The 13,153-nt window shown below is 36.1% G+C and overlaps 1 protein-coding gene across 4 annotated transcripts in view; it reads right to left on the bottom strand.

The window, feature by feature from the left end:
* Nucleotides 1–5,523: 5,523 nt before the first annotated feature.
* Nucleotides 5,524–13,153, bottom strand: part of LOC102312157 (sodium channel protein type 2 subunit alpha) — a 91,136-nt gene continuing 83,506 nt past the window's right edge. For 2 of the 4 annotated variants that reach the window (XM_042219214.1, XM_042219215.1), the window contains 10 exons: nt 12,643–12,784; nt 12,400–12,554; nt 12,049–12,222; nt 11,791–11,913; nt 10,202–10,468; nt 10,039–10,095; nt 9,394–9,531; nt 9,197–9,301; nt 8,821–9,091; nt 5,525–8,724 (listed from right to left, as the gene is read on the bottom strand). In XM_042219214.1, coding sequence (XP_042075148.1) covers nt 7,526–8,724; nt 8,821–9,091; nt 9,197–9,301; nt 9,394–9,531; nt 10,039–10,095; nt 10,202–10,468; nt 11,791–11,913; nt 12,049–12,222; nt 12,400–12,554; nt 12,643–12,784 — 2,631 coding nt within the window. In that variant the 3' untranslated portion in view covers nt 5,525–7,525. Of the gene's footprint in view, nt 8,725–8,820; nt 9,092–9,196; nt 9,302–9,393; nt 9,532–10,038; nt 10,096–10,201; nt 10,469–11,790; nt 11,914–12,048; nt 12,223–12,399; nt 12,555–12,642; nt 12,785–13,153 lie in introns of those variants that run through there. The other 2 variants (XM_014332358.2, XR_006054226.1) reach the window with 2 other exon arrangements.

The following is a 13,153-nucleotide window of genomic DNA, read 5'->3' as shown; positions in this document are numbered from 1 at the left end:
GAGTTATAGAACTCTGGCCTACAGATTGTATTTTATGTTCTGTTATGTTTCTTGAGGTAGCAGTCTGATTGAGGGTAGTGGTGACGTCAACACAGTGCTTCCCAGTATATTTTAAAGGCAATAAAATATTTTTAGACCTGAATACGTTTAATGCAATTGTTGTTTGGAGCAACATTGTACAAATGTATATGAAAATGTATCAACAATACTAAAAAAATAACAGTCTGAGAAATGTTATTGATATTCTCATTATATAGACATTAACTAGCAGAAGGCGTTGTTTGATCCTTTTACTTTAGATACTATATCATGCATACTAAAAATATAGGAATTGCTTTTGAAAATATTAACATATATCCCACAAATGTCAAAATTTCAAAATCCTGAAGATCAGTCTAATTTGAGCAGGAAGGCTCAGTTGTTTTGTGGTTGACATATTGTAGAAAACGAAATAAATAATTGATATTGAAGCCTGCTTTGAGTGGCCATCAAAGGTTAGTGTGGGTGATCTCTGCCTATACAGCTTACTAGGGCTACCTGTTCTAATGGTCATCCAAACACGTCCTTATTGATATACACGACCAGTCAAAAGTTTGGACACCCCTTCTCATTATATCTTTTTTTTTTTTCATTTTTACTACTTTCTCCATTTTAGATACATACTGAAGACATTAAATGAAGCAAGATATATGGAATTATGTAGCAAAGAAAAAAATGATAAATAACTCTAAATATGTTTTATATTTGAGATTCCTGAAAATAGCCACCCTTTGCTTGGTTGGCAGTGCTGCAAACCCTTGGCCTTCTGTCAATGAGCTTCATGATGTAGTCATCTGAAATCATTTTCACTTCATGGGTGTGCCTTATCAGGGTTCATTTGTGGACTTTCTTGCCTTCTCAATGGGGCTGGGACAATCAGTTGTGTTGTGCAGAAGTTGGGTTGGTACACAGCTGACAGCCCTATTTGACAATTGTTAGAATTCATATTATGGCAAGAACCAATCAGCTAAGTAAAAAGAAACAACAGTCCATCATTACTTTAGGAACTGAATGTCAGTTACTCTTGAAAATTGCTAAAACTTTGAATGTGTCCCCAAGTGCAGTCACCAAACCATCGAGCGCTATGACGAAACTCACATGAGGACCGCCCCAGAAAAGGACGACAAAGAGTAAGCTCTGCTGCTGAAGATAAATTGCTGAGTCACCAGCCTCAGAAATTGCAAATTAACAGCACCTCAGATTAGAGCCCAGATAAACGCCACACAGAGTTTCAGTGGCAGACACATCTCTACATCAACTATTCAGAGGAGACTGAATCAGGCCTTCATGATCAAATAGCTGCTAAGAAACCACTACTAAGGCAAAGCAACAAGCAGAAGAGATCTGAGAATGGAATCTACAATATGTCATGGAACGTAAGAAAAAACATTAAATGAGAAGGTGTGTCCGAACTTTTGACTGGTAGTGTATATCAAGGTGTCAGAACCTATCATTAAGGATACAGGGGACCTTGTAAAATGTCATCTTTAAGAATCCAGCATAAATATTGCTTTAAAAACCCTTAATATAGACCCAGAATCCAAGTATATTGTAAACACGTGGTCGTAGTTGGCATCTTCACCTGTGTGGGCACTACTGAAGAAGTATGGCATTTACTTAAAGTAAAGCAGGAAGTGTAGTGACAAGACTCCAGAGAAACCCAGAGAGAGAGAGTCCATATGTGGTGAACAGACATTGCGAAAGTGATTCAGCCTGGGTTTGACATCAAGCTTGTTCTTTCTTTGATGAATAAAGAAAATGTGGCAGGATTTTGGACATTATGTTCAAAGAACAAAATTTGTCAGTCACCATCTTGTCAGCTATAGTATGAAGCACTGTCTTGTATTACGCTGCTCTGTCTAGGAGCCAGGCCAAAATGTTTGGAAGTATCTTTCGCCTGGCCCAACTTTGGCTGGGAAACTCTTAAGGTTCTTTGTTATTTGAAAACTTTAAGTTGGTGCATAAAAAGTATGTTCTGGCATGCTCTTCTTTAAGTTTTGTTTCATAAGTAAGAGCGACTTAATAGTCTGTCTAGAGATGCTTCCATGTGTCTAATTGCTTTTAAAGTCTGCCAACTCCTGCAGAGGTGAGATGCTTGGTGGACAAACTAAGAGTCTTCCTGTCTTCAGTTGGACTAGTTCCTTGGGTGAGTAATGAACATTTCCTGAAGGTTACTTTTAGACTGCTGAATAGCTTGCACAGGACCGGTTGGAAAGTTCTGAATAAACATTTGGGTTGATCTTTTACTTTTCCATTGACCATAGGATGTAGAGCAAATGGTGCTTTGGTACAATCTCTTAGAGCTGATCATACCTTATAGCAGTAGCGCAAAGATTATGTGAGGTGCCTTTGAGATAAGCGTACAAGTTTTGTGCTTATCTCATGGACTCTCATGGACATTAGTGAGCTGAGGTTCTTAGAAAATGTTGCATTAACCACTGTATTCCAATATTTAATAGTAGCTTGATTACTGTACCAATTTCTGTGTTTATGTAACCACATATACACCTTCAGGTAGAGTGCTGACTGACAAAACAGGTGATAAATAGAAACGGAGCCTTACATTTATTTTACATGTATGTGTATATAGGCCTATATTAACCAAACAGTACATTAGGTATATCTGTTCTACTAGTAATTAATGTAAATATCTTATAAATATCTTATAAATGTACCAAAATCTCAGAGGGGTGTTGCCATCACCTTGTTGAATCTACACCATAAAGAATTAAGGCAGTTCTAAAGCCAAAAAGAGGTCCAACCCAGTGCTAGCAACATCTTCCCAATAAAGTGTCCAGTGAGTCAACATTTGCAGTAATTTTGTTCTTGTAATAATTAAAAAGGAAATGAAGGAGGAAATGGTCCACTCTTTGTCTGTAAACTGTGATAGTTGTTATTCTGAGTTGGGAGTGATTCACTGGAAACAAAGTGTGTGTCTGTGTGTGCATATAGGTGTGTGCGATTTAGAGGTTGAGATAAACAGTGAGTGTCCGTGTGTGGTTGTCTGTCTGTGTGTCGTTCTATTAGTGCAGTGGGAAGGTGGAGGGAGGGGAAGGGGAACTCACCACTATATAATCTAATAGGATTTTCTTCCCATCTATCCACAGAAAATACAATTACAAAGCTGTAATGGGTAGCATTCTCAAATTTCTCTCGCAAATGATTTTTTTCTTTTACTACTCTCCTCTGTGCATACCAGTGGCGAAATATTAAGCCCAATACATCCTTTCACGTAAAACATGCCCATGTGTTATAGCCCATCTTGTGAGACTCCAGGGGTGGGGGCACCAGATCGACTTCCGACCTTCCACCATAATATGGTTTAACAAAAGAGGCTGATGTCATGTTGCTTGGCAACCAGCAAGGAGAATCTGCAGAATCACTCTTGATTTACTGGTCATTAAAACAGGCAAACTGAAGGCCTAACTCCACTTGTTGCTGTGAGTGAAGATGCCAGTTTCAACCTTTGGCTACATTTCATATTAAGCTGGCATTTTCTAATAAAATACATTTCATATTAAGTTAAATGTTTGTTTGTTTTTTAAAGAAAAGGAATCTTGACATTTGCCATTTACAGTTAAAAAAATTGTGATGTTCTGAGAGCAACGTTAGGAATAATTTATTTATAAACAGCTATTAAGAGCTAAACAATTATTTTGAGTGTCAAAGGAACCAAATCTTTACCATAGTGTAGTTACTGGGTGTGGCCCAAAGTAATAATCACATAATCATTATTAGACAGAATGGCAGGAATAATCAGCACTTTGCCATCAGCCTCTTGTTTACTTCCCACAGGGTTAGGCAGCCACAGTAGGCAAAATCAATGTTGGACTATAATGAATATTTGGACTGTCTTTAATAATTAATAAAATGTTCCACACACTTAAGATGCTAATAGTTTCCGGCAGAAGCCACAAAGCACTCTCAAAAAGCAGATTCTAGTTTCTTTCATTGATGTTTTCTGAAACTGCATTTAAATGAAAATATCATCAACTTGTAGTGTACATATTTTAAGTTGTGAAGCTTACTTCTTGGCAACAACGGGCTAAAAAACTTTAAAAAAAAAGCTTTGCAAGCCACTCGATCGCTCAAGATTGTTTTCTGATATTCATAAATCCATAATTGCTTTCAATATCCCAATAAATACAAAACATTAAGATGTCCAATTTACAGTTAGAGTTCTTATTACATCTTGCATTTGCGAGAGATCATGATAGCTTCACCATTTTACCGGTCCTCAAGTAACATAGATGTTGATCGTGGTTCAGTAATTGTCAGCACTGTTAATGTTCTACAGCCTATTACTGTAAAAGCTGATGCTTAATGCCTTTGAATCATCATTGCACTTTAGAGCAGTTTTTCAAGATGAAATACTCTCATGCAACTGAAAAGTACTCATCAGCTTCATTCAACTGGCAAGCCTGATGACAGTGACAACAGTAAATAAATACAAATAAAATTAAACCAAAATAGGCAACTGGCTTTCATAAATTTCAACATTAAAGATTTTGTTAACTCAATTTTGATAGGTAAGCACTCACTGTAGGTGTGGTTTGACTTTCTCACTTTGCAACTTTCAGATGTTTACATAAAATATAGCCCAACAATACAAATTTAAAACTTATTTAAACAAGATCTCTTTGAGATATAGTATGATTAATCTGCCTTGTACCACCAGACATGAAAAAAAAAGCCTCTCACAGACAGTATTGTTTTCAGCTAGATTATTTAAGTGCCTCAGTTCACTAGCACAAATGGTTTCCTCTCATTATGAGAGGAAACCATTTGTGTCATGAGATTGGTGAACTGGTTACGTTTGAACGAGACATGTTAATATGCATTAATGTGTCGATCAGTCAACAAGTAAAAGGTTTACTCCATGACCAACCTTGCATGCCCCCCTCCTTATTTGCATATTGAAGGACAAGAAATGAATACAGAAGTACATAAATAAATGCAATCAAAAATGATTCCTCACCCTCAATAAACACGAAGCAATAATTCTGAGTAAAATGCAACAGAAATATACAAAATCAACATTTTATTTATTCAAATAATTAATCATGGAAATTAATAATGAAAGAAAATGTGCCTAAAATAAACTGAATGTATAAACTTAATGTATACCAGTCAATTTATGGAAAATTGACATGTAATTAAATTAGTTAAAGTCAGCGTTTTAAGCTGAACTTTTGTTTTGTTTTGTTTTTTGAGTTGTGGAAACATGCACTATTAAATTACAAAGAAAGAAAATAAAGAAAGAAAATAATACAAATGTAAATATAGCTGGATGCAAAAAATAAGAACACAGAAATTTTGGGGGAATAGTGAATAAATAAATAGAGGAATGAACACAAATGGATACAGAACCAAAATAAATGATAAATATCAATTTATATCACATTATATAAAATAATTATTACATACAAATAGTTTTAATATTACTTTTGCTACATAATACAAGGAATTTAATATATTTTTTAAGTCATTTATTTTTTTTTCATTCTGACAGTTTTATTCCCCCATAAAACAAACAAAGTGTATGTTCTCTGCTCATAAGATAAACATGCATCTTGTTGTGGTCATTGCTGTTCTTACTGGTCATTTTATTTAGGAATTGCTATATATGGCTCAGCCATATTGTCCCCCCCCTCCAATTTTAGAGTACAACGACAAAGTCATTCTAGAATCTCAAAAATATAAGGGCTGTAGATGGGTAAACAAAGCATATTACACATAACAAAAGTAAATAAAAATGAAAGTAGTTCTTAACAAACACATTTGAATGGACAAAAGGCAGAAAGTAGTACACTGCTATTCCAGGAAATACTGTGAATGATAAGAAGACAAATGTTATAATCTAATGCAATCAAATCGTCTCACTGAATAGCTTTTCCCATAATCCCCTTCCAGTTCCACCCTCACACTCCACTTAAACAGTCATGAATTAAATAATGCCGCTCATACTTTACTTTCCGTGATAAAATAAATGAATGTTGTAGGCATACTTGACTTAAATGTAATCTTTATTCCTTTAGCTTTTCAGTGAAATAGGTTATAGCATTGTCTTGCATGCAGGTAATTTATACACTACAAGCATTATGCATATAAATGATGGGAGTTGTTAAAGTCTTTGTAATCAAAACATTCTTGCATTATGCATACAGTATACCTTTATGTTGAACGTTTTAATTACATGCAGAATGTAATTACATGAATGGATTTATACTTTTATAACACAGAACGAGAAAAGTTTATGAAACAGTTTAGGATGGATGTGATTGGATGTGTGAATAACTGAAAAAATGAACACAATATAAAATGTAAACAGAAGTAGGAAATAGCTTAGGACATGGGAGATGTGAAAAGCCATATCCTTGAGGTCATTCAGAATATTGTGAGCCATATTTCACTTGGCTTAGACAAAAAACATAAAAAGATTTAATGGTGCACTCTGAGAAAACTTTTTACATAAAATAAAACAACACCCCACCCCTTTTACAGTTATAATTTACAAAAATGTCCATTGAAGATTATGTAAAAACAGCTTAACAGAAGGGACATGTAATGACAACAGTATCCATGTGTCTCAGAAATAAGAATTTCCAACCATATTTAAGTTTTTTATAAACAATTGCAATTTTCACCTTATAGCTCCTATTGGATGCATCAAACCCCTGTTGGCCAAATACAACAACATATGGAGAATGATTTGAAAAATGATTTAACAGTGTACAAAGTATTTTTCAAGGGTTACTGATCTGACACTGATAATCAAATATAATCAGCAAACTTCTTTGTGATTTGTTTCGATTGAAGGGTAAGTTTCTGTATTGTAATAAAAAAGCAGCCTTACCAAGGCTTCTTTGCATCTGGTGGACAAATCATGGCGCACACTCTAGCATGTATAATCACTGACAATGTCTCTAGGATTTGAAGTACTATTAGTGACAAGCAAAAATAACCTTAAAGCAGTGCATTTCTGTGTAAAGCCTATACCTGAAGATACAACCCTTTCTGAAGAGTAAAAAAATGTATAAAAAGACAATTAACCAAACTATGATTTTTTTTTTTCAGCAATAGCATATAACTCTCCTTTTTTCCTGCTTGAAAAATTAAGTTGAGTAATACACCAATCAGTGATATAACAACAATTCAAGACACTGGGTAGCAGAACTAGCTGCAATACAAGTAAAGCAGTAACTAATATGCCTTTCAGAACACTAAGTAATGTCGTCTCACCTCACAAGCAGACATAATGGATCTTTGCTCTTCAATTCATCCAAGTGAGTCATACTGTCATACTGTAGCCTGAATGGCTCTTTTCTATTTTAGAAACTCTCCTCTAGACTCAAGCAAGCACAGTCAGTTTGGCATAGTAGATATCCATACTATAGAAGAGAATCCACTGGATGTCTTAGTCACTGTGGAAGGTTGTAAACATTTTGCATTCACTACATTGTCTTTGGTGTAGCACAGATTTCCTTTACATATCTTGTTCTTTGACATCTTTGCTCACAACCTCCTTTTCACTTTTGTCTTTTTCATATTTGTTTTTTCCATTTGTTGTCACACTGTTACATGAAGGTTGAGAGGCAGCAGAAGGTGTCAGTTTGCTTTTATTGGCACTAGACGTGTTTTTAAGTTTGTCTGTGTCATGCTTTCCCTTGTTAATGAGCTTTTTATCCTTTTGATTGTTAATATTGGATGTGTCATGGGACCTTCTGTCTTTTCCTGGACACTTCCTTGTATAATGCCTGAATGCTCTCTGGATGACAGCAGCTGAAACCTCCTCCTGTTTGCGACGGAGGGTGGTAGTGATGGGTTCGTAGGACAACTTGGAAGGATTTGAGGCCATGAAACGCTCTTCCATTTGCTCCTTTAGAATGTCCATTTCTCCACCCTCACCTAGAACACGCTTTGTGAATGCAAACAGGATGTCTAGGCAGTGAATGCGGTCACCACTCACAATCGGTAAGTCCATAGAGATCAGGTCAAACTTGTTAGGCTTGGCTATGCGCAATGGTGGTTCCAGATTATCTGCAAATTCTGAAAGCATTTTATACTCAATGAACTGTGTTGCATGAGGATCAAACCTTTCCCAGACCTCATAAAACATTTCAAAATCATCCTCACTCAGTGGGTCAGCGCTCTCTTCAGTAGCTACACCAAAGTTTTCCAGGATGACTGCAATGTACATATTCACCACAATAAGGAAACAGATGATGATGTAGCTCACAAAGAAAGTAATTCCCAGTGTAGGATTTCCACAGTTTCCTTTAAAATTACTACCAGGATTCTCCATCTCAGGGTCACAGTCATCTTCATTTTTGTTGAGAATGGGATATAGTAGGGTATCCCATCCACCTGAGGTGGTGATTTGGAACAGACAGATCATGCTGTTTGCAAAAGTCTCAAAATTGAAAAGATCATCAATACCTCTTTCCTTCTTGACATATGCAAAGTTTGACATGGCAAAGATCGCATAGATGAACATCACCAAGAACAGCAAGAGACCAATGTTGAACAAGGCAGGAAGTGACATCATCAAGGCAAACAAGAGTGTGCGTATTCCTTTGGCACTTTTAATAAGGCGGAGGACGCGGCCAATCCGTGCCAGTCGGATGACTCTGAACAAGGTTGGTGAAAGAAAGTATTTTTCTATTATTTCGGAGAGAAACAAACCTAAAGAAAGAAATGAAAAGATTAAACACTGGATGACAGATTACTGCAATATTAAAAACGTATCAGAGAGAAACTGTAAATGGAGGTGAGTCATACCGATGATTGACAGAATAACAACGATGAAATCAAATATATTCCAGCCATTCATGAAAAAGTAGTGCCGGAGTGAGAGCATCTTTAATATGCACTCTCCAGTGAAGACGACAATGAATATCACATTTACATAGTAGAGGACGTTTTTCTTGTAGTCTGATTGTTCATCAGTTTCCACCATCATAGTGATCATATTAAGCGATATTAGAACCATGATCACAATATCAAATGATTGCTTGGTGGTAAAATCGAAGATGTATCCTTGAATCTTGTTCTAAAACAGACATGCATAGGAAAAATAAACAACAATAAATTTTGGATTAAATAAAAGTGAGGGTTTTAATTCATACTGAATGCATTCAAGGCTTGAGTTACATACCGATGGTCTAGGGATCGGTTTTTGTGGTTTTTTTGACCCCAGTTTTTTCATGGCATTGTAGTATTTCTTTTGTTCTTCAGTCATAAAGATGTCTTGACCTCCGAAGTAAAGAAAGCATGATAGACATGTTGAATCACAACAACATGTTGGAAGCCAAAATACCACAAATTTGTTTAAAAAGCAGATTTGATACTTATCTTTTTCTTTTGCTGATTGAAGTTGTCTATAATGACACCAATGAAGAGATTGAGTGTGAAAAATGCTCCAAATATGATGAAAACAACAAAATAACAGTACATATATAGGTTGTTCTCATAGTCTGGTTGTTCTTCTGGCTACATAGATGACAGAAAAAACGAGACATTAAAACAGAGTCATCCTTTGAATTTCTGTACTGGTTGAGTTCATGTGTGCCTCATGAGGAGTGGCCCTACTTGTGTGGCATTTAGATTACCGTAAAGCCCACCCCCCAAAATAATTTTGTTCAAATAAAAAGGACTTCAAAGCCTGATGCAGTTTGTCACCTTCAAACTTTGATCTAACAGCTAACTGGACTATTTTATCTTTACCAAGATTATGATCTGTAAATACATTTTAAGCATTTTGATCATGATTAAGCAGCAACAGCAGGAAATGTTTGGTATGCATCAGGTGTAGTGTTCCACAGCTTTAACGTGGCCAAACAAAATAGGATAATCTAAAATTAATTTAACAGTGCTATATGTTTTTCGTGAACAACGTGTCATCTCCACAAAAAAGAAGGTGTAATATGATTTAATTAAACATGGATATTTTATAGGAGTTCAAGCATTTCAACACTGAAATACTAAAAAAATCACCACCTTGCTTTGAGAATCAACAGCAGCATACATGATGTCCATCCAACCCTTAAATGTAGCCTGTAGAAAAGAATACAGCAAGTGGCATTAAAAACACATATTGTTGTATTACAAAACTGGCACAAAATGTGACACTAATTATGAAACACAATACTGAGTTACTTACCACTTGCAACAGTGCAAGGTAACCCATGCCAACATTATCAAAGTTGACCTTGACGTTCTTCACCTTAGAATCCGTGAAATTACACTCTTTCATATGTTTCACTTCTGATGCAGTAAACGGCTCATTTGTGGTTGTGTTGACACAATAGTAGAACTTTCCCGCAAATAAGTTGACCCCCATGATGCTGAAAATGAGCCAGAAGATGAGGCATACCAGCAGCACATTGAAGATAGAGGGAATGGCTCCCAATAGGGCATTGACAACCACCTGCACACACAAATCATGACATATCTGTAAAGCTGACAGGGATCACAGAATCTTAAAGTGATGTACCACACTGTATACTCTGGCAATGGGGAAAAACAAATGTGTGCCAACATGCATATTGACATCACACCTCATCACAGCTATGACTAACGCCAAAGATCCAACACAACTACATGGTAAAGGTGGAAACAGAATCAGGAGAGGAGTCAGCAGATGAGTTTTACATTTTAGATAAACATTGAAATGAACACCTGGTAGAGAAAGGAGGATGCCGCAAAATTTGATTACTGTAAAAAGAAAAATACATAAAACATAAAGAAAATCATGTTACATACGCAACAAACAATATCAAAACAGCGATACTGGCATGGAAGCTATTATGGCACTACTGACGCACATGAGAATTTGTGCATGCAAATCAGGGAATACTCTGGCTACCACGTGAGGAAAGATGATCACTGTAGCAGTGCTGTAAATCTAGACCACCACAATATGAAGGCAACTAATCAATACCTGCCTTATTGATTTCAGCAGCCAACAAAGCTGTCTCTTCAGTTACATAAGTTATCAACCTGATAAGACCATGCTTGCATAGCACGGCAAAAAACTCTAATGCCGTTAGATATCACAAGAGAAAAGTGATATAAGAATAATTTGATATTTTGGTATTTATTTATTTTTTGTTTCTTAAGAGTTAGAGTAGCACTTTATTTGACTTTATTTATTTCACAGCTGTTGTTTTTATTTATTTAAGTTCTTTGTACCTTCGAGGGACAGGATTTTATTTTTTGTGTTGTATTACTTTTGATTTTGAATTGATTTATTTTCATTAATAGATGTTGTGTATTAGCTCTGTAAAAAACAAACAAATTTCTTGAGTCAATGAAAACAAATTTACAATATTAAAAACAGCATTTTTTTTACTTATGAAAAGCACTATATAATGGGGTTGTATTCTCAGCAAGAAATTCCCGCAATGTCAAACTATTCCTTTTATCAAAATTCTGCATCACTGGTGTATATTTGAGGAAAAAAGTGATTTTTTTTCAACTTGTAGAACAAAATACTTAAGCTTACCAGGATGACAAATGAAGGCAGGAGAAAGGGAATTGGGGGAAGACAGGAATGGTTGCATGCAACAAATTTTATTTTTTATTGTTGAATCTGTGCTACAATAATTAAGCAATTTCTGATGGCAAAAAGGTGGCCCATCTAGAGCTAACAAGCTGTACCTAATGAAGTGGAAGTGTTCTGCACTAGTATATTGAGCTAGTGCTAGACAGCATGACTCTGAATGGATAAGTACTTTCAACAACTCTTACCCTCATGCCCTCAAAGCGTGACAGGGCTCTCAGTGGCCTCAGAGCTCTTAGAGTTCTCAGAGACTTGATGGCACCAAGTTCATTAGCACCTAATGCGTTGGCTACCAGACTGACCAGTGAGACCTAGAACACATGCAACACATGTCATGAGCAAAGAAGAAATATTACACACATTAATCAAAGACAGTGCAGTTTCATTCTACGTCTCAACACAACAAAGAACAGATTCAGCACTGTGTAAGCAGAGTTTCAACCTACATCAACAATTAGGAAGTCCAACCAGCACCAGGCATTTGTAAAATACTTGGCAAATCCATATGCCACCCACTTCAGTAACATCTCCAGAATAAAGATGTAGGTGAAAATTTTGTCTGCATACTCCAAAACTGTTTTAATAGTCTTCCTTTGCTCAATGTAGATATCCTCAAATGCCTAAATGTGTGGAAAAAGACAACCTTTAGTAATGCCAAACGTGCACATAATGAAATTTCCGTTTGAGAATCTATTGCTTGATGAGAGATCCTAGATAAAATATCTCACATAAATCCACAAAAGAAACCAAATTAGTCATCCAAATGCAACATTTGCTTTCTTCGTGTAAATACTTACAAGGGCCCCACTGCTAAGCAGGATCATGAAGATAATAAAGCTCTCAAACCAGTTGTGCTCCACTATCCGATAACAGGTTTTTCGTAGTGTCCACCATGTCTTCCACCAGCCCACATCTACATTTACTTGACAACAACGGAATGTCTGCACACAGGCTGAAAAAAGACAATGGGCAGATGGGGTTTTAGTCATGGAAAATGCAGATTCAAATTACATTTAAGGTTAGGTAGGTGGTGAATTCACCAGCAGGGAAACAGGGATCGGGCTCCATAGTGTCTTCTAATTCAAAGTCTACGGAAATTGCTCCCTCTCCAGCTGGAAGACCATCCACTGTGCTTCCCTCTGAAGAGCTGAACTGTCCATCATCATCATCATCTTCAACGATCTGTTTATGAGAGAATGTGGATGAAAAAGAAGTGTTGGGTGAACAAATACAACAGAGCTATTGAGCAGCACTATTTTCACACAGAAATAGTTATAACATATGATGGTTAAATTAAAGCAGATATATGATCACACACAAACACATGCAAAACTTTAGCCAAAACAACAAACTATTAGTGTGTTGACTCCAAAGAACAGTTGAGTGGTTCTCAAGAGCAAAGGCACCAAGAAGTCTGCATTTCCTGCTCAGTTCCATATTACTGGAGGAAGAGCACAGATAGATAGATAGATAGATAGATAGATAGATAGATAGATAGATAGATAGATAGATAGATAGATAGATAGATAGATAGATAGATAGATAGATAGA

Source organism: Haplochromis burtoni, unplaced genomic scaffold, assembly GCF_018398535.1.
Source record: "Haplochromis burtoni strain Fernald_Lab_line unplaced genomic scaffold, NCSU_Asbu1 Contig_29, whole genome shotgun sequence".
Lineage (NCBI taxonomy): Eukaryota > Metazoa > Chordata > Actinopteri > Cichliformes > Cichlidae > Haplochromis > Haplochromis burtoni.
This window is presented reverse-complemented; position numbering and strand designations above follow the sequence as displayed.